Here is a 21928-nt window from a genome sequence, read left to right on the forward strand (position 1 = left end):
AGTTCCCAGATAAACTCAAGCCTTAAGCTGATACAGTTAGAAAGATGTTGCTCTTTGAGGCCTTTGGCTTCAAACAGTGACCTTGGGAGTGACATCAACAGAACGTTGTTGGCTAACTTGAGTGTATGCAGTTTTTGCATTACTTGGAACATGTCCTCTGGAAATGAGGTAATTTGAGTCCCCTCAACATGAAGAACCAACAGATTTGACAGTTCAGCCATGGAAGGAGGCAACTCTTTGAGATTTGTGCAATTACCGAGAATGAGCTCCTCAAGGCTTGCCATTTCACAGAAGAATTCAGTATAGGTAGGGTGGTGAACTTTGAGCCAGATAGATCAAGGTAGTGCAGATTGCTCTTATTGCTGCCATCTTGTCTCGATAGCTCAAGCAAGGGAACCCCTTTCATATCAAGGACTACAAGGTATTCCAGATGAGCAAGTGGTGATGTTTCTTTGTCAGAAGTAGGTGGCGGTGTTGACAATAAGTTGTCTAGCTGAGAACAGCCTCTGAGCGAAAGCAAGTAGAGATTCAGTAGGCAGGAAAAGGAAGGAGGAAGTGAATTTATAGTGTGTAGGACAAATCAAGGACACGGAGCTGTGGGGTGAGCAATATATCCAAGGAAATTCTGACAGATTTGAGCAACCTCGCAAAATAAGGCTTGTCATCGTTGTATCTCCCCCTGGTTCCCTCGGCTCCCAATTCCAGCTTACGTGCCTACCATCGTCATTCATAAATGAGACTCATCTTAGTTGGCTGCTCTTCTCAGGATGAATTAGTTCATGTTTTCTTAGTTGGGGTACACCCTCGGCTAACTTTGACAAGCCAATGACAGGTTGCAGGGAGGTTGATTCAGAAGAATAGTTTGATAGTAATGAATATTCTTGCAATGCTCTATAGACCACCTTTCCAGCTTCATATGCAGATCTGTAGTAGTTGCACTGTATCTGGGTGGTGGATTCTGGTATCCTAGTGGGCCTTGCTGTTGACAAATCAGGTCTTCAGCGTTCAGCCACCCAACAGCGGACCAGCTCATCAGATGTATAGCTTGCCTGACGTCTTGCAGCGGATGGTAGAGGATACCATAGTATAATCAGTGCTGAGCTACATCGAGCCAGAAGTCCTAGTCTCCCTTGCTTGTGGAGTGTGCTATGGATGGAACCATAAGGCCTCTTTTATCAACATCAGGGTTTACAATTTCGGCGAAATATCGTCGAAATTTTTGAAATATCGCCTTTTTCGTTGAGGTCCGAAATTTTTTTGTATCGGTCAAAATTTTTCGGTTAAATTCATCTTTCACTCTAAAATTACACTAAACCATACTAAAATGACCCTCCATATCATCTAGTCTTATCAAAGCCCTAAATTTCTTCAAATTTATTTAATTTTCTCACACACATTGGACGGCACTAGTATATGCAGCTCGCCCACCGTCCGCACACTGTATTACCGCGGCTCTACTTCTGTGATATATTATGTTATTTCGTCGATGTTATATAAATTTATGATGGATGATGGATTATAGAGTTTTTCTAGTGAAATGATGCCAAATTTGTTTAAAACTCAATTTAAATTTATTTAAATTTGAACCGATATTTCCGAAATTTCGTATTTATCGCTGGGGACCGAAATTTTTTTCTTACCGGTATTGCAAACCCTGATCAACATGGCCCAATCTCGCTGACGGAGATCGTCATACGGCGGGGCATAGCAGTACTCTGGATGTAAATGAAGGCCACGGAGATCATCAAGACCTCTGGCGCCTCTGCTTTGCTCGTAGACATCCTTGGAAGTGGTTGAGATGAGCCACCTCCGGCTATGAAACGGTGACGGCCGTTGTCTGCCCGTTGTGACCATGGTTTCCAATATCAGCCGAAATCTCATGATATTTCCGATATATTCTCTTTATCCGTAGGTGCCGATAAGGAAATATCTATCTTTTTCGTACAAATTTTGTTTAAATTTATTTAAATTTACTTAAATTTAAATTAAATTTTATTTGAATTTGGTCCGATATTTCCGATATATCCTGTTTATCCTCTTTATCTATGACCTCCGATAAATTTTAATTTCCGAAAATGAAAACCTTGGTTGTGACAACCAACACGTCTAATGAGACGGGAACATGCAGGGTCTCTACGAGCAGCAATTGCCTCTTCCCTTGCATTGCTTTTTTTATCAACTCTAGTATTGGAGAACTATAAGGTTGATGGTCATAGCTCAGGTCCGACCGTAGGGACGAATCTGATCCAAAGTAGTAAATGTACTCTCTCCCTAAAGCCTGGAGCATCAGGTTGTTGGAGATTGTGCCATAGCCGAAGTAGCTTTCTTCTGCAGCAAGTTGCTTGAGCTCCTGAAGCTCCTTGATGTTGTCAGGTCGTTGCTGTATCTTGAGGGTTCTTGCCATTTCCATGAAGAACTCAAATGCTAACCAGTGCTGCTGGACTATCCTGCTGCTTGGTGCTTCGGCAGTTGGGAGCCTCACATGTGCAATTAGGTCATAGGGCCCATATAAGTCCTTTGTGCGATTGAACAAGAGCCTAGTGAAGGTCCGCACGAATGAAGCTCCAGGTCCAATTCCGACGTTCCATAGCAGCGGGTGCTCCTTGCTCCCCTCCTCCACCATCTCTTCCAATGCTAGCACTTCAGCCCATCGAGTATAATACCCAAGCCTCTCAGAGAATATGACTTCACCCCACCTTCAGAAAAGGAAAAAAAAGGGGGGCACAAACGTATAGGCCTGGTCAGTGCTCAAGATCGTCTGGTTGTAAATAGAAATGCGAAATTTTGGTGAAAGTTTATGTCTGGTGATCAAATTAACATAACTAAATTTCTAGTACTTCAATTTATTTTTCTGACAGAGAAATTAATCTTGCTATGTTTACCAACAGCACACAAAATATTAGTAAGTTGCTTCCACTATGGGATGTACTTGAACAATGTTTTTCTGGAACTGTTAATACTTGCAATCGACATGCCATTGATTTTGGTTGAGAGCACTTGACTTGAATTGTATTGATCTATGAGCTTGGCTGAGAGCTCATTGTGGAACCGAAAGAGACATGTGTCTACCACGTGCTCTAAAAAGGGAAGATGAGAACAAAATCTTCTTTTATGGTGCCATAGGTCTGGCCCATCATTTATGAAAAATGATGGGAGACACCCGCACCAGCCAATGCTAGAACATGGGTGCACTGCCTGAGACCCCCTATTAAAGCAAACTAACCTAGTCCTAGCTCGGTCCTTGAGGACAAGACCTCTATATCTCATATGCACTCTAATAAGGCCTTGGGAAGCATGCAAAAATTATGAGAAAATTACTTGTATGGCCGTGTGAAACTCACATAATTCTTCCATGGCCCAAAAAACTTCAAAATTCCTTCTATGGCCCTGTATTCGAATTTCAGTTCCCTACATGACACTACCGTCACTTTTGGACACCGTTAAGTGCCTTGTGAAAAGACCAGAATACCTCTGTTATGAAAATGAACTGATTCCTTATATGACTATTTCATGAGATGTTACAAAATATACTCGTTACCTCTATGACATTGCCTTTTTGTAAGTTTTATTTTGACATTAAAATTCGTCCACATTATATTAATATTGTTAAAGTTTGCACATAATTTTGTTATGCTAATATGCATTATTTAAGCATTATAATTGATCCACAATTAAACACGGGGCTGTGCGCTGCTTGGCTATCCTGCATTGCCGGACTTCAAGTCAGACGCTTTGCTCCTACTACCTGGACACTGGAAGACTTGCTTGGTATCCAATCGGTATCTCTCACTCACCCCAAAGCTCCAGGATATGACGGTTAGCCGATGACGTATCTGCTTCCGATGAATCACTTTCCAGTCTATTTTCGGAGGCCACCCTATGAGCCCTTGGACCCGACATTTCAAGTCACTTCCGATTCCAAGAGTGGAGTGTAAACACTATGATAATATGTAACTGCGAGTTCGACTTGCTTTAGTTTCAAAACTTTTATGTAATGTTGGTGTGTTGTACTGTTAGTAGGCTTGAGTAGAGTGCATATTTTGCAAACTAAAACTGTTTGTGCTTCGATCGCTTGTCCCTAGTGTGCGTACAAGCATATGCAAATGCACTCATATCATGTATCTTTGTTGTGCGTTGTTAAGTTGAGACTGGGATGGTAGTGTTAAGCTGGTGTTTAATTATGGCCTTTGTCTACCCTTGTCATGATGCATTATGTGTGGAATATGATGATCCAATTTAAGCATGTTGAAATTTGTTCCTAGTGCGAATGCATTATTCTGACCCGGTTTGCCTCATTTTGTCTAACACATATATAATTGGAGATGTGTCTTGGACAGGATGGTTGGTACTAGAGGTTCCTCTTCGAGGCAAGCAGGGCGTGGAGATCATCAGCCAAACCCACCACTGGAGGTGGCACCCCTCCCAATGGCCGCCCGTGCAGCCCTGGCCTGGCGGCCACACACCCTGGCCTGGCGCCCCTGGCAGCGCCCGCCCTAGAGCTGGAGACGCTCCTTGCAGCCAGCCACGCGCCAGCGTACCCCACCGCCCTAGTCGCGCCGCGCCCCTCACCCCTCTCCCCTCCCTCTCCCCTGGTGGTCGTGATCTAGTGTTCCAGCAGATGGATGCAGAAAGGCTAGGGAGAGAGTCAATGATTGTAGTGACAAGGGTATTTTGGTCACTTTCAGGCCCACATTTTTTACGATGACCTCTTATAGAAGTGATGGTAGCGTGACTAAATTCGAATACAGGGCCATCGAAGGAACTTTGAAGTTTTCAAGGCCATGTTAGAATTGTGCGAGTTTCACGGGGCCATATAGGTAATTTTCTCAAAAATTACTGCTGGCCATATTTTGTGGCATGCTGACAGTATTGTCGATGGTTTCAACAATCATATACTATATTATTGGGAAGATATGTAATTCTAGTTTCCAGCACAACAAATGGTGCGTACTAAATTTCCGAGCTAGGAATTGTGACTATTTTAGTGGAAGCTGCATAGGATGTTGTTGGCTGCACCAGAGTCCTCAAATACTCCACTAAGATGTCCCTCCATCTACTTGCATTTATATTTATGTTCACACGCAACTAGGAGGCATGTTACTTTCTTTATTAGATAATGGAACCCAACTAGGAGGGATAATTTCTAGTACAAAGGATCCATGTAATCCATCATTTTAGGGTACTTGATATTGATGCATTATGGAATTGAGCATGTCTCTTCTTTGAGAAACCCATAGAGTAATCTCCATTGGTAGTTGATCTTGTTGAGTGATTTTCAAGTGATTCTAGATTTTATACAATCCACCACCACATACCCTTCCGTCCGTCAGTTCTTATCATTTAGTAATCAGAGCTTCATGTTATGACTTGCCATCAATGTCGTCGAGTGAACTCCAGCAACCACAACATTAAACAACAGCGTAACCACCAGGATCTAATCCTCTAAGGTTTGGGGATACAAATTCACCAAATTGAAGAACACATAGAGTGTCTTGATGCTACTGGTCGTGAACCACTTCATCAAGAAATGGAGTCTACTGGTCTCTGGACGCTACTAGTAGGATTGCCAACCTCTTGTAAATATGGCCCCCATTTTTAGAGTTGGTTGGAAATCATGACATCTTCTGAATAGCCATTTTCAGAGGCTACCGGAAACAAGTGCCTCTTGTAAACTGGAGGTTATTTTTGGAGGTGGCTAGGAATACTAGCCAGCTCCATAAATGGGTCCCATAATATAAAGACCTCCTTCTTCCTTCTCAAGACAGAACTGTAGCCTGAGGAGGAAGAAGAGGGAGCTCCAAGAGTAACCCTAAAATTTACATCTAAGGGGGTGGTTTCGCTCTTGATTTCCAAGGAGGTGACTCTAGAAGCTATGTTAATGTCATTCTAAACAAACATCATTTTGAAGTTTAGTGCTATATTACTTGATTAATTAGGTTTCTTGCTTTCTCTCTCTTCTTGCATGGTTGTCACAATTATAAAGGAAATTAGATGAATCTTTGGAGTTCCTAGAGTAACTTGAGTAGGGGAACAAGATTCTTAACTTATTTTGCCCCTGTGTCTTGATTTTTATCTACAAGTTTTTGTATGTGGATTAAGTTGGATCTAGGTATATGCATCTGCCGGGAGATAGACAGGGTTACAATAATTTATTTAATGAATTGGGTTGAATATTAATTGTTGACAATTATTTTCTTTAAAGAATTCTTAATGTTTTGTTAATGAATATCTTCATTATGGACTAGTAGTGGCACATAGGTACTTAATGTCTTCATGCATGTTTTGTTTCTAGGTATTTGAGGTGTCTACTCTAACTTTGTGTGGCCATGTTTTGAGGAGCAATCCTTGCAAGCATTATGGGGCTATTTGGTTGGCGGCCATGTCAGGCTGCCTCAGCTAGGAAGAATCTACCCCTGGTCATTTGATTTGGTATGCCTAGGTTTGGATCACTTGCCTAGCTAGGCATTGCCTATAGGCCATAATCCAAACAACCTCTATATCATGGCAACATATCAGGTGCAAACCAACCAACCTGTGCAAACTTGGAAACTACCAATCAGGACCACTTAATGTTGATCCAATGAATAGGGTGAGGGGGCTTAAGCGCAAAAAAAGGCCGGCGGGTGGGGGGCTTAAGCGTAAAAAAATCCCACCTCTCATCCCATCCATTGGATTAGCATCTAGTGGTCCTGATTGGTAGTTTCCAAGTTTACACAGGTTGGTTGGTTTGCACCTGATATGTTGCCCTATATCATGGCTTCATCAGGCAGACTTTACAAAAAAAAGCAGTGAGAGTGTGATCACACACCTTCGTTTGTCATTTATGAGTCTATCAACCAAGTAAAAGACTTCTCTCTCCATCTAGGTTCGGTGACTTCGGCCCCATCTGCTTTCAGCCATGCATGCTTAGTCCAACCTGAACCATCCAAAGCTGTAATCATTTTGTTTCTCTGGACCAAATCGATTCAACAATCAACAAAATCATGAAGAGGACTACGAAAGGTTATATGTGGAAGTTGGAAAGAACATTATCTATATATACTGCCCTAGCTATGATACTTTTTTATACACCTATTTGTTTGTATAAAATATTAAAAAAAAGTTGCTAGTCCTATATGTGTTTGACATATAAAGTTTTCTCCTATCTGTAGTATGGTTCCAAATATCGCTAAACAGATCACCAACAGATAGTTATCATTGTTAGAGAAAATTTGTACTACTTTTCACTTCTACAAGATTGATTATGCGTGACACCCCCCAAAACTTAACCGAGGCGTGCGCCCCTTATGCCTGCCTCGGTTATACCCTGGCCGGCCAGCCTCCCAACTGTCCGCCTCGGTTAAGATTTAATGGTGGCGGGCGCCTTAAGCCGGCTGCCTCGGTTAACCGCCATTAACCGAGGCGGTTTTTGTAACGCGGCCGCCTCAGTTAATAGATTAATGGAGGCGAACGCTTTAAGCCGTCCGTCTCCGTTAATATCTATTAACTAAGGCGGGCAACTACAACGTGCCTGCCTCCGTTATTCTCGCTTCCATAAATGCACAGCCACCAACCCCTTTATTCCCCATGGGTCTTCCTTCCATCTTGTTGTGTGGGGGGGGGGCAGGTTTTGCCATAAAAATTGACTAAATCTTTGAGGGGTGGTTTATCCCTTGGATTTGGGGGAGGAAGACACCGCAAGAGGTGCATAAAGGCTCTCCCGTCCTCCTTCCTCTCTTTTTTTCATCATTTTGGGTGCTCTAGATTTATATCTAGATCCATTTTCATGGAGGAGAGAGAAAACTTTTATTTGTTTAGATCTAGATCTACTCTAGATAAAGGCTCTCCCATCCTCATTCCTCTCTCTTCTTCATCAATTTGGGTGCTCTTGATCTAGATCTAGATGCATTTTCATGGAGGAGAGAGAGAGAGAAAAATTCTATTTCTTTAGATCTAGATGTATTCTTCTCTGCGGCACTATGTCTTTCTAATTCTGCTTATTCGCTACTTGTGTATAAGGTTCGCTGGAATGGTCGACATGTCCGAATGGATGTATCGGTGGTCGAGAGTGGATGATCCGCGGTACTTGGATCAAGTGAGGAAGTTTGTTGCCGCTGCGAAAACTCACCGTGAGAGTATGAATTGGACGACAACCATATGTCCGTGTCCTCACTGCAAGAACATGAGAGCCCACGAAGACGGCACGGTGCAATCTCACTTGGTTAGGTTTGGTTTTGTCAAGGATTACACGGTTTGGACTTTTCACGGCAAAAAAGTAGATGCGGGTGGCAGTGCATCTAGAGGGAACTCATCGACGATGAAAGCGGTACCGGTGAATGCAGATCCTATACGAGAACCCATCTCATCATCATCAGCGGTAGCAGCGGGCAACGATGATGGTGGTCATGATTACATCACGATAGAGGACTTATTCCAAGACATGGCGAACGACGACGGTGGTGGTGGGGATGGTGAGGAGGCTACTGTGAAGCAACCCGAGGATGTGCAGCTTTTTGAGGGTTTAGTTAACCACCTCGATGAAGACGATGTTCTGTTTGGTTGCCCGAGGTGGCTGGAGAATTTCAGAGAGATGAAGTAGGCGGCAGTTGATCCTCTCTATAAGGACAGTCCGAAGGAGAGCACGGCGCTGCGTTTTAACCTCCAGGTGTTGATGTTGAAGGCTCGGCATGGCTGGTCTGACACTAGCTTCAATGAGCTCTTAAGTCTCCTTGCTACCACGTACCCAACTCCTAACAAGGGAAATGGGTGTATCCTGGCTGCCCACCACTTTCGGGTAAGTAGAAAACATGTCTAGAACATATATATATATATCCCTCCCTCCCTCCCCCAACGGCGAGATCCTGAGAGGGGCCCCGGCGGCGCACCCCAGGCGGCGGTGGAGGGGTGGCCCGGCATTGTGGGCGCGGCATGGATCCATGGCATGGCGTCTCTCTCCCTCCGGAGGCGCCCTCTCTCCTCCCTCCGGTGGCAGCGTGGCGCATGGAGGCCGGACCCGGTGTTAGCGCAGCGCGGGGAGGCCAGATCCGACGGCGGCGTGGCACGGGGAGGGCGGATTTGGTGGTGCCCTTTCTCCCTCCTGCGGCGCCCTCTCTTCTCTCTCCCTTCGGTGGTGGTGCGACACAGGGAGGCCGAATCCGGTGGCGGCGTGGCGCGGGGAGGCCGGATCCGGTGGCGGAGCGGCGCGGGGAGGCCGGATCCGGTGGTGGAGCGGCGCGGGGAGGCCGGATCCGGCGGCGCCCTTTCTTCCTCCGGCGGCACCCTCTCTTCTCTCTCCCTCCGGAGGTGGAGCGGCGAGGGGAGGCTGGATCCGGTGGCGGCGGTGGCGGGCCAGCGCCGGTGCGAGCGGGGTGGCCGGATCCGGCGGCGCCCTTTCTTCCTCCGGCGTCACCCTCTCTTCTCTCTCCCTCTGGTGGTGGTGCGGCGGGGGGAGGCTGGATCCGGTGGCGGGCCTAGCGCCAGTGCGAGTGGGGTGGCCGGATCCGGCGGTGCCCTTTCTTCCTCCGGTGGCTGATGCTTTTTTTCTAGTTTTTTCAAAAAATGTTTGCCGAGTGTTTTTGGGGCACTCGGCAAAGTCTTCGCCGAGTGCCCGACGAAAAAAACTCGGCAAAACAGCGTTTGCCGATAAACCAGTTGCCGAGTGTCGTTTGCCGAGTGTAACACTCGGCAAACGGTTTGCCGAGTGTTTTGGGGGCTCCTGTATCCGGTAGTGAGAAATGATGATCTGCATGCTAATCAAGTAGCTGAAATGGAACGTCTTATTGAACTTGGTGACTTAGAAACTGCAAGTGGAGCAAACCAAGTTGGAACATTAAGGAGGTCTGGTGACACTAGGTGAAGCTCCCATTATGATTCTGTTTGTAGCCTTTTGAGAGTATACAAAGCTACTTATTTAGTACTTAAATATATTGCTAATACTAAAGGTCCTGGAAGTACTGCTTCAGTACGGGGGAAGGCTGCTGGTGCTGTTAGATTGATGATGTCATTTGACTTTGTATTTATTTTACATCTAATGAAAGAGTTGATGGGAATCACAGATCTTCTTTGCAGAAAGTTACAACAGAAATCTCAAGATATTGTAAATGCTATGGATGATGTTGCCACCACAAAAAAGATTAATTCAGAATCTCAGAGATCATGGTTGGAGCAAACTTCTCGAAGAAGTGACATCTTTTTGTACTAAACAAGGCATTACTCTTCCAGATATGAATGGGTTCTATGCTGATTATATTCGATCTCGTTTAAGTAGTGAGACAACAGTTGAGCATCACTACAGATATGATGTTTTCATAGTTGCAGTTGATCAGAAACTGCAAGAGCTAAATTCTAGGTTCAGTGAACAAGCAATTGAGCTTCTCATTTTGTGTACTAGTTTGGATCCTAAAGATTCATTCAGTTCATTCAAGATTGATGATGGGTGTACTTTAGCTTCAAAGTTTTATCCTGCCGACTTTTCAGATCAAGAAATAGCTAGTTAAATTGAGATGCCAATTACAACATTATGAGCTTGATGTGCCTACCAATCCGAAGTTTCAGGATTTAACAAGTGTAGGTGATCTTTGTCGTCGGCTCGTAGAAACAAAAAAATCAGAGGACAATTATTTGATTGACAGGTATACTATTTGCCTATTTCCTACTATTTATCATTTTGTTTTTGTACAAATAACACGATGCATTCTCCCTTTCCTTTTGATTTCTAGGTTAATTCAACTTGTCCTTACTCTTCCGGTTTCAACTGCAACATCAGAACGAGCATTTTCTGCAATGAAGCTTGTCAAGACAAGGCTTCGAAATAAAATGGAAGATGCATTTTTGAGAGATTGTTTGGTAATCTATATTGAGAAGGAACTGACAATACAATGCACAATGGATGCCATTATAGATGATTTCTATGCTATGAAGACGCGCAAAGTGAGGCTCAAATGAAAAAAAAGTAAGTTTCTTTTATCCTCTTTTACAAAAGAGTCACTTCTATGTGTTGCACAACAAAAACTATGATTATATGGATATTTATATTATATATATATATATACACTTTGCTGGTCCTTGTATTTTGTCTGGCCACACTGGCCCCCCTTTCTCATTTTGCTGGTTCCGTCACTGGCGATCAAATGCTATTTGAAGGCTGTAAGGCGGAGGCGAAGGCCCAGGCAGACTGCGTAGGCATCAGGGCGAAGGGGAAGGCATCCAGGGCGGAGGCTTCGATAGGATCAGTGAGGCCTCCGCCCGATCAAGGGAGGAGCCTATACGACATAGATGGGCCGCTAGCGTGCCGGAGGCTGAGGCCCGTGAAGCAAAGGCGGTTGAGGTGGAGGAATGCCAGAAATGCCCTTGGTAGTTTATGCTTGCATAGGAATATTCATAGGGATATACCTCAGCTGTCAAAGGCAGAGATGTAAAGTAGCAATCCAGTGGATAGTGTTCCAAAAAAGGGGGAGCCAGACCCTATGTAAAGGGGTGGGTGAATACATTCTGAGTCCGGACCACACTCTCCCTAGCCTTCGCTAGGAGCCTCTGCCTAGGTGAAGGCCCCTGCCATTGCACCCTGCTGGGAACTGATTTCCCAACACATATGGAAAAGTTACAGATTATTTATGTATGCAACTATTTACAGAGACGGTCGATCATCTTAAGACTTCCTCATCATAAAATTATTTGTTAGAGATGTAAGCTTAGAATGGCTACCTCTATTAATAGCAATTTTTGTAGACGGACGTCCAAAGGCAGCCATCTCTATTACTCGATGATTTTTAGAGGCGGTCGTGTTAGGACGCCCACCTCTGTAAATGATTTTAGAGGCCGGCACTTTCCTGAAGGCCACCTGACCACGGTCGCTAGATGTGCCTACCTCCCTTAATTAGAGACACTGTCTCCTAAATTCCTTTTGGTGGTAGTGACTAGAGGGAGAAACAATAGCGAAGTCCATTTTTTGGCCACTGAAGAATCATCTTAGATTGATTCCAGCTATGAAATTTGAAAACATAAATCTTTCGGCACCCAACTGTTAACACCATTCATAAACCTTTCTAGAACAGGGTCGGTCCAGTGTTAGGACTTAGGAGTGCTGTCACCTGACATCAATGGCTTGTACAAATTCAATGGAAAATTACTAAGAACACAAGGGACAATGACACAGCATGTCCATCATATCTATGCTAGTGACATCAATGATTCCTCACTCAAGACTCTTGTGAATAATGTAGCCTAAAACCTTTAAAAACATTTTTCATGAATTATATATTGAATGTAATAAAACACATCAATTCCTTTGAATAGGCAAAAGGCTTTTGTAACATTGTATTAAGGTAGGTGTTTTGGAAAGCATGCGGCGCATTCGTTCGACGCTGCGAATGCTGGATGCTCCCTGGCACTCTCACATGAGAACATAGGAGCCCTCAAGGGGCATGCCAAACAAAGGTGGTCTAATATTGGTGAGCGAGGGTGGTGGGTGGCATGGACAAGGTCAAGGTGAGATCAGATCACAAAGGGAAATTAATAAGGTGCAAAATATGGGTGCTAGCGCAGGACACCATTTTTACATTCTGCTAGGGACACGGATGTTATTTTCACCTGAAGAAAATGATTCTTGTGTTCGTGTCGATGTGTGTTTTTTAGAACTCAAATTTATCAGTGACGCTGTTGCATTCAAACTTTCAGGGACCTAAAGACAATTTCATAATGACACCACCATTTCTTGTTAGAAGATAGCGGACCACAACTATGTCCAGAACACCATAGTTTTAGATGAGTCGAGATACCAATAACTCTAGCTCCAATACTATGGTGGCCTTGTGAATTGTGATATACAAATAATAACTTAAACAAATGAGTCAAAGGAAGTGGTACCTGGATCCACAAGAACCGTCTTTCTGTTGATGGAGAGACTGTCGATGCGAGATGAAATGAGAGATGAGGTGATTGAAGAGAAAGCAAGCAACGGCCAAGCTCGTCGAGGAAAGGAATATATGCAGCACCATCAAAGGCACGCAGCTAGCAAGGAGTCAAGCTAGCAAGCCAGCAAGGAACTATATGCCGCACCAAATCTTGTGAGGTGGATTTTGTTTTGCTTTAGTTTGAGCTGGATGCATGGACAAGTAAGGAACGTATTCGCCTATTCCAGAGTCAAGCTAGCCCAATGTGTCTGTCTTACGTTATCATCATATCAGAGCTAGAGTAAAGGTAGCGAACACTAATTCAGAAATGAGTATGCAGATGCTTTATCCAAAGGAAAAGCGTAACCACTTGCTAAGGTAATACCATCATGAGGAATATAAAGCGTGGAAGCTTCATCTCAATGTGCCTTCTTGCCTGGTCCTGGTGGACTACCGTGCTGTGTCCTAGAATCCTACTCTTTCAAGCCTGGTCCTGGTGGACTCCCCTCCGGTTTCCCAGAATCCTACTCCTCTTTCAAATTCAATTTCCGACTGGCAGACTGTGTTTTTCTAAGTGTTGCACTCGATGCCTATCCCCTATAATAACAATAGGGAACATTGCCGGTGCCCCATTAAGATTTAAGTGCCACGCCTATCTTAATTGGATCATATCTTCAGGGTGCATTGAGTCACTGGGCTCTACCAAGTACCCCATTTCATAGTGTTCTCTGAGTATCAAGGTTTTGAGGGCAAGTCATGGACAATTCAATGTGAGCTCATTCAACATGAATTTGTGGGTGTTGGCCCACCTGAGTTGACTTCATGATCTGGAGGAAGCTCAACTTGAGCCAGTTGAGAATGTTTTTTTTAATCTGAATCTGGAACCTCTGACGAAAAATAACGGGGATCATAATGTTCAGGAGGAGATGCTGAAGTTCATCCTCCTCAACCACCAAACTCTCCTGAAATATTGTCTGATGAAGATGAAGTGCCCCTGGACATTTTAGTTGACCCAGCGGGTTTTAATTTCACTGGTGGATGAAAAAGTGGCCACTCTATGTTGGGGGAACACCCTTCAACTTACTATCCAACAACCTATTAGCAAGTGGATCCATACAGCCCTATGCTAAAAATTAACAGCTATTTAGTAGCTGGCTAATTTTTAGAGCTAATGGATCCAAACAAGCCCTAAATCTTATTCTTTAGTTACCTAGTTTTTTACACGCTTCCTACCAAAAAAGCACTCATGTAGCTGTGTTTGTGAGCACGTTCAATGGTTAGGTCTGGCCCCTGCTTTTTGCATGAATTGCTCGATCACATAGAGCCACAAGACTATTTACTTGGCATGGACATTGCGGTAAAGATCATGAAGTCCGTGTGGAGCATTGGGCTGTGTTCCACCAAGACAAGACGTTCTGTATGAAGAACTCAGTAAATAAATCTCGTTTGGTATATATGTACAATATTTTCAACACATTTTTCAAGCTTTTCACTTGCTTTTTCACCACGTCAAGGTCTGATGCACATGCCGCCAACAGAACTAGGCTCTCAACCGTTCCATCATCCTTTTCTATGGGAAGTCACTATCCACACATTTTTTTTGTCCTAACACGCATGCATGCAGCCGCGGGGGGAACTCTCGACCCCAAGAGTCATGAGTTGTTTTCTTAACCAATGCGTCTTAAAGTCACCTGTGACTAAGCAGTTAATATTTTCTTTTGCATTCACTTAAGTGAATATCGTAATTCATATTTGAGACCTTATACAAATTTAACTTAAAAATTTTTGAACAAAAAGGTTTAAGATTTCTTCAATTATTACAGCTTCAATTTAGGTCAATTCTCCATCCGAGGTCATTTGAAAAAATAAAAAATATAGATTTAAAATCGTTAATCTTAGAATAGACTTTTTGAGCCCTAAATGATTTGAAGTGAAAATCCATCAACTATAGAGTTATGTATCTCCTCGCGTACTATAATTTTGGTTTAGGTTGATTTTCCATCTGAGCTAATTTAATAAATTAAAAAAAATGAATTTCAAAATATAAAAATTTAAAACAAAATTTCTAGACACTAAATGATTTTAAATGAAAAAATAGTCAACTATAAAATGGCAGATTCCTTTGGGTACTACAACTTTAGTTTAGGTTATTTCTCTATCCGAGGTTATTTGGAAATAGTTAAAATATTGAATTTCAAATTATCAAAATTTTAAACAAAATTTCCCCTAAATGATTTCAAATGGAAAAGTAAATAAACAACAAAGTTATAGACCTTTTCGAGTACTACAACTTTAATATAAAATTTGTCTTATACATCTTGATTTGGAAAGTTATGAATTTTATTTTGTTCCATCTATTTTTAGAGGCGGGCCAAATTGCCAACCGTCTCTAGAAATTCCTCCATTTCAAGAGATGGCCCTAAGCCGAACCGCCTCTGTATATGTCTAGAGACAGACCGGCATAGAAACCATTTTAACAGAGGAAGAGTGGTTGCTAAAAAATATTATCTCTAGTAGTCCTAAATATAGCATCCTATTCCATTTTGTACGCAAACCCTATTTTTTAGGGAGATTTTGCTACAGGACACTAACATTTCGTGAAATTGCTGTGGGACACTAACATTTTTTTCTTTGGCCAAGGCACACTAGGCGGTGTGCTACAACAAAGAAATTAGTGTGCCACAGCAAAGAAAAAATATTCCAGTGTCCCACGGCAAATTTCACATAAGTGGAGTGTGCCACAGCAAATTTTCCCTATTTTGTATCTATTTTTTTATTCATTAGCTCTTCGACTCATGCGGTGAACGTGTCCAAGAATGGTAACCCATCACTAATCCAGGTTCTGTCCACCTGTTGTAGCAAAAAATATGCAAATTCTGTTAGAGTTTAGACCATTGGGTGGACAATGGCAAAACTAGCATTAGAACAAAACATACAGTGCTCGAGAGCACTAATATGTGCAATTGTTCATATCATACTTTGGGATAGTCTGATTTTTCTATTTTTGTGTGACAAAAGATTGATTTAAATTAAAATTCATACAAAATAGCCTTTCTTTATGTGTACTTTACTTTACCGTGTATAGAACATATATCCTATAATAACAGAAGAATGTACTCATACCTTAGTTCTACGAACTGGCACAGATCGCCTGCAAGCCGCATCTACTGCGGCACACACACCTGATCACGCGGATGCCAATGCCGCCATGCTCCACCGGGAGAGCCCCGCCACACCACCAAAAGGACGCCCGAGCCACTACAGCAGACCGAGATCCTTTGCCTCCGCCACCACACCGCAAGTCCAGCGGGGCATAGATTTATTCCCACTTGCATGGGATATACAATTTTGGTTAACCTATAGGGCATCCACACATACAATAGGATTCTATAGCGACTCCAAAGAGATATCAACACAACCAGGCATCTACCGCAATGGTAAAGACATTCCATTCCTTGGCCTAGAACCCAGGTTTGACTCCTAGGTATCAGACATTTTTTGATAAATTAAACCCTGATGGCACACATAGTACAAGTGACACGCAAGCCGTCGGGTCCCACAGGTCGGATGGAGATAGAGAAAGGTCTCATAGGTACACGTGACACGTAAGCCATTGGGTCCCATAGGTCAGATGGAGAAGGATCCCACAAGTACACGTCAGATGGAGATAGGACCGAGAGGAGACTTTTATGATGAATTGGAACGGTCTCACAGGTACACGTGACACGTAAGATGTTGGGTCCCATAGGCTGAATGGAGAAGGGTCCCACAAGTACATGTTGGATGGAGACAGGACCGAGCGAAGACTTTTATGATGAATTGCAAGTATCATGGATGAGTAACTACAAGTCCCACAGGTACACGTCAGATGGAGAAAGGACCGAGCAGAGACTTTATGACAAATTCCAAGCATCAGGATGAGTAACTGTAGGTCCCACAGGTACATTTCGGATGGAGAAAGGACCATGTGGAGATTTATGATGAAGTGTCGTTCGTTACAGTTCAAAAACTATTCATCACAAATGTGTAATTAGTTCAATGATGAAGCCCTTATCGTCACAGTTCTAAAGAAGATCGTCATAGACACTACTACAAGATTTATTTTGTGCAGCGTTTCACTTTGGACCTCCAAGGCGTTTGGCCCGGCTACCTACCTTGGTTATTCAACGTAGAGCAGCCAGGCCAGTAACCGCCTCGGTTAATGCTTATTAACCGAGGCAGTTGTTGACGGTACTTAACAACCAATTTATAAACATGAAAAAGGCATAAAGGTGAATACCAACGAGAGTCTAGGGTCTAAACTAATAAATTCCTTGAGTTTTGGTGAATCTATGTTTCTAGCAGGGTATATCCGAAAAACCACTAAAGAGGACTTAATCGTCAAAGGAAATAAAGGAATTTTGACGGCGGAATAAATCTAGAAGATTCCAGAGGACTCTAGGAGGCAACCCCCAAGGTAGACCCCAAGAGGCCGCTAGGTGGGACCGTCCAGTCCCACCCTAGTGCCGACCGGTCCTGCTAGGTGGGCCCTGCCTGTCAGCTTCCAGAAGATTCCTCCTACCGACGTTTAGGATGCATCTACGCCGTTCCTTAAGTTGGTTTGATCTAATGGCTCACATTGCTACCCCCAGGCTAGATAACCGGATCCTGCCCCCTCCCAAGCGAGGATCCCCTAAAACCCTAATTCATATTCTCTAGTCAGGGTGGATTGAGAGTTGTTCCATTGAAGGATCAACCTCTCTCCAATGTAGTAGATTAGTTCTAGTTGAGAGTTAGGGAGAGTCAAGCTACACTCAGGTTTTGGAGAATTCTCTGGAGGTTTGGTATGTCTTTGTATCTTATCTTTGCAAGATTTATGCTTTAATATATTTATCTTCTCTATCTTCTTTTATGACTTTCATGTGATTGGTTAGTATAGTTGTTATACCTTGGCATGGGATCTTCGCTCGCATCGAGTGCTTTAGTTATTAATTGTGACTAGAGTAGTAATCAATGGTGTAGACATGGTGTCTAGACAATAGGTTACCTATGATTGCACTCAACCTGATGGATAGTTGTGGTAGCCCTAGGTGGTGACAACCCTGACGGCCGACGTAGTCCACCACGTTCCGGTTGATGTTTGTAGGACCATAGTCGGAGCTTCCTAGCCCCTTTCTCACCCCTTTCTATGGCTAGTGTTCCGATGGCCCAAAGTGCTATTGTGTGATTGCTATATCTACCTATGCTTAAATTATCATAGAACCAAAGTAATAGAGAAGTATTTAGGAACCTTGAACTCACCCGTTGTCCTCTCAACTTAGCTAGACTACTCATTTATTTTATCATGGGGTTCTCTTATGTGTGTGTATACATAACTCTTATCATTTATCACTCACCCCTACTTTAGTCTAGTTGGTGTGTTAAGTTAGTAGATACATGATGGTAAATTATCAAGTTCTTTAACCATTGCTTCCCTGTGGATAAATACGATACTCTAGAATACTCTTGGGTAAAAGCTATATTGGTATCTGTGCGCTTGTGGAATTATCTATGTCGTTAATAAATACCAACAAGCATTTTGGTGCCGTTGCTGGGGAAGCAATTGGTGTAAAGAATTTGATAATGATCTTAATGTCTGCTAATGTAGTGTACCACTAGCTTTAGTAGGATTATCCTTGTTCTGTTAATTGTGGAATAGACAGGACAACAGTCGTCATTTCAACCTTTCGGCAAGCTTCCACAAGAAAAGAACAGATGAAAGAAGATTGAAGAACCCAGGGTGCTTGAACATTCATGATCCATCAACTCTGAAACCCTGCCATCTCATAGGTTTGTGCATACATATATATATTGTTCTAACCATGTGTAGATTGGAGAAAAGGTGGTCATCATAAGAATTCAAATCACATCTCAAGTGACGAATATAGAAGCTGCCCTACTCATAAATCCCAAATTGTGAGTCAGGGTGAGTATGATCAAGAATGGTGAGAAAGTCTTTGCTCATAGACTCTAAACATTTTGAGTTGTTATCTTTCTAATTCGTGCATCTCTACTGCATTTTTTTACTTTGAATAATCCATGCATCCACCCCATTGAGTTTGAGTTTTCTCATTCATTGCATGTTTAGTTCCTTGCATACATCCATAACCTTTGCATTTAAAAGAAAAAAAATCCTCACCATGATCATACTTTTTCATCTCTATTTGAGTAAATCTCTGTACGCTTTCATACTTCCTTTGTTTATGCTAGTAAGTTTTGGTTTAGAAGTACTGATCATACTTTCATAGGCTTTTAAATTAAGCGTGGTGCTTAGGTTAAATAGCCTGCTTTAGTCAAATTAGACATGGAGTCTAGTTTGGTTATTGAACTAAAAATTGCTTGTGTAGATGCTGGTCATTTTGTTGGACTAACCCCTATAGAAAACTCAATATCAACTTGGGAAAGTCCCGAGATGAATTCAAATTGAAGGTGAAACAAGCCATATGATGAACTCTAATAAATTCGCGCAAAGAAGACTCATTCTTCTTGGAAGGAAGAATGGTAAGTATCAAAGATCATTCACGTTGTCTTTAGCTGCAAGTTACCTTTACCTTGAACCATGTTAGAATGTAGTGAACAAATAAAATTTGTTATAAAACATGATAAACAAAACCTATGCTAAAGTGATTCAAAAATCATCTTTTTATTGGCATAGATGAAATTTATAGAATTCTGGACAAACAACCCATGATTCAAAATTATATACTGCTTTGGGTATGTGTTGTCCACTAATCTTTTGTAGGCATAAAACAATGAGTAAGACAAAAGGTCTAACAAGGTGTTAAAAGATCGAAGAGCAGAAAGATGGTATGACAAAAGGATAAGAAAGAAAAGGTGTGATCTGGGAAACAAGAAGCACACAAACAACTCGTACTACGAGGCTAGCCGAACAAGGAAAACTTCAAGCAAAAGGGAAGGACCATCACGAGTCATCTACCCTTAGTCACATGGTGTTATCATGCTCCAATGACAAAGGTAACATCCTAAGGTAAATGGTCATTATTTAAGGCTTTTTCTTGATTCTGGTAGGCACATGAGTAAGAATCAAATATGTTAGAGTTGCAATTTGCCTGATCAAACCTGATTAACTCAACATGTTTAGTTCTTCAAGCTTGTTCCTATTACCACTTTCTTAATTTCCTAGTCTTAACCAAATGAGCTAAAACATTGCACATCTTATCTCTGGAAGATGATAGTCATAATCATGCAAAGTTTGATACATGATAGACAATCCTTCCATAGGTTAAGCAACTCAATTCTTTCTGTCAAATAAACTTAAATGCTACATTTATGCGTTATCTTCTCATCTTACCACCCATGATATAAAGGAACAAAATATATAACCTCAGCTTCATCTTGTTCAATGTGCCTAAGGTTAGAGAAGGATAAGGAAAGTTTTGGTTCTATTGGTGTTTTTCCACCAATTGGGCCCATGTACTTGGTCTCTACCTTGTTTGCATGAGCAGGACACACTTCAAGCAAAGTATGGGAGAATCATTGATTCTCCAAGTGAAGGTCCTGAACCTATCCAACCAAAAATCAAAAACTCAAAATCAAGATGGGTTTGGCAGAAGAAGGTAGCATCATCATCAGAGACATCGTCACAAGATATGCAGCCATTTGGGTCTCCCTCACTGAGACCAGATGATGCACCCAAAAGGTAAAGGACTCTTCTCTAGCCGAGTCCTGTCCAAAGGACTTAAAAATTTGAACCCTGGCCATGAGGTAACATCGACAGTTATCCATATTTACTTTTTAGCATAGCATGAATTATTTTCACTTAAGCATATTAATTTTTCCACATTAGCATTGCATTTAGAAAAGAAAAATAAAAAGTTTCATTACTGCATTACATTATTGCATCATAAAAACTAAAGCCCCATATGAACATTTTCTCGGTGTGTAAAAGCCCAAGAGAATATTCACTGTGGTGGCATAGAAAAAATCTATATAGCATGCATACCCATTTTCTCTATGCATATTTTCTTTCTGCATTATATAAATAAGAAAATCTAAAAAATATATATTAATAGACATTTTGCTAGGACTCTATCAATGATAAAATATGTCAAAACTTCCAAGGACTACACAAATCTCTCATGGGCTGACCGCTAAACCCTTGTCATAATCTATGACTCGAGTTTTGGTGTCCTTGTTGGAATATTTTGCAGGATGATCTAGAAAAGAGCCATCCATCCAAAGTTTGTCTTCCCGAACTATTGCCTCAGCCGCCGCTCAAGGAAACATACTTCTAGAAGGATGAAAGAGAGACCACGACAACATACAGCTTGGGAGAGGAGCATCCCCCATGTATCGAGCTAAGTATTTTTTCCTTATCGGCTTTTATATTTTAGAGTCTTCTATATATTTATTAGAGTCATAAAAAAGATGAATAATGAACTAAAACAAAATAAAGAATTGTGGTAGATCTATATATAGGTTTGAGTTTAAATAAAGTATGTGTCTAGTGTCTAGGAATAAAATGGACTCTAAGGTAAATTTTGCAATAAATGATGACTAGATGCTCTATCATAATTCCTTTTAAGTACCTAGCTTCAGCCTAGAGTTCTTCCGAGTTTAGGATACAACTGATTCGATAGGAGCATTTGCTCTAAAACTTAAAACTCATGGGTAGCATATGCTTGAGCTAAGTCTAGGTAATTGATGGATATGAGATGATAGAGTCTGAGTTGCTATTTATCTTGTTCCTAGTGATACTAGAGTTCTGGAGATTTATCTTTTGAAAAAACATAAAATTCATGATGAGCTCCTGTATGACAATGCTTAAATTCCTACCAAAGCCATATATGATACTTAGATTAGAAAAACCTTTACTCATATATGTTGCTTGTTTTGCATTGAGTTTAGTCAAGCTTTGTTGATGCCTTATGAGAGGTTTGTTGTACTCTTAAAATCAAGATCACATACACAACACCTATATATGCAGTATTCTTATACTGGGGATAGGCGCAACCACATTCCATTTAGTTTCACCGAAAAATATTTTACTCCTACACTGAGAGTAAATACCAAAAAATACC

At 42.0% G+C, this 21928-nt stretch overlaps 1 protein-coding gene across 1 annotated transcript; it reads right to left on the reverse strand.

The window, feature by feature from the left end:
* Positions 1 to 455: 455 nt before the first annotated feature.
* On the reverse strand, positions 456 to 12959 carry LOC136479537 (uncharacterized). Its single transcript, XM_066477375.1, has 6 exons — positions 12844 to 12959; positions 6809 to 6916; positions 2098 to 2696; positions 1641 to 1853; positions 903 to 979; positions 456 to 506 (listed from the first exon to the last, which is right to left on the reverse strand). Exons 2-6 carry the CDS (start codon positions 6859 to 6861, stop codon positions 456 to 458), a joined length of 993 nt encoding a protein of 330 aa, XP_066333472.1. The 5' UTR covers positions 6862 to 6916; positions 12844 to 12959.
* Between the last annotated feature and the right edge of the window lie 8969 nt (positions 12960 to 21928).

Source organism: Miscanthus floridulus, chromosome 9 (assembly GCF_019320115.1).
Source record: "Miscanthus floridulus cultivar M001 chromosome 9, ASM1932011v1, whole genome shotgun sequence".
In the NCBI taxonomy this organism is placed as follows: domain Eukaryota; kingdom Viridiplantae; phylum Streptophyta; class Magnoliopsida; order Poales; family Poaceae; genus Miscanthus; species Miscanthus floridulus.

Bases quoted from the DNA above. Each gene is read 5' to 3' on its own strand.
- LOC136479537 (XM_066477375.1), bottom strand. From the start codon at position 6,861: ATGGAGAGAGAAGTCTTTTACTTGGTTGATAGACTCATAAATGACAAA. The intron at 1,854-2,097 runs TTGTCACAACCA...TATTGGAAACCA, and splicing joins CGTCTCATTAGACGTGTTGG to TGGTCACAACGGGCAGACAA. The intron at 980-1,640 runs GTAAGAAAAAAA...ATTTGTCAACAG, and splicing joins GATCAGGGTTTGCAATACCG to CAAGGCCCACTAGGATACCA.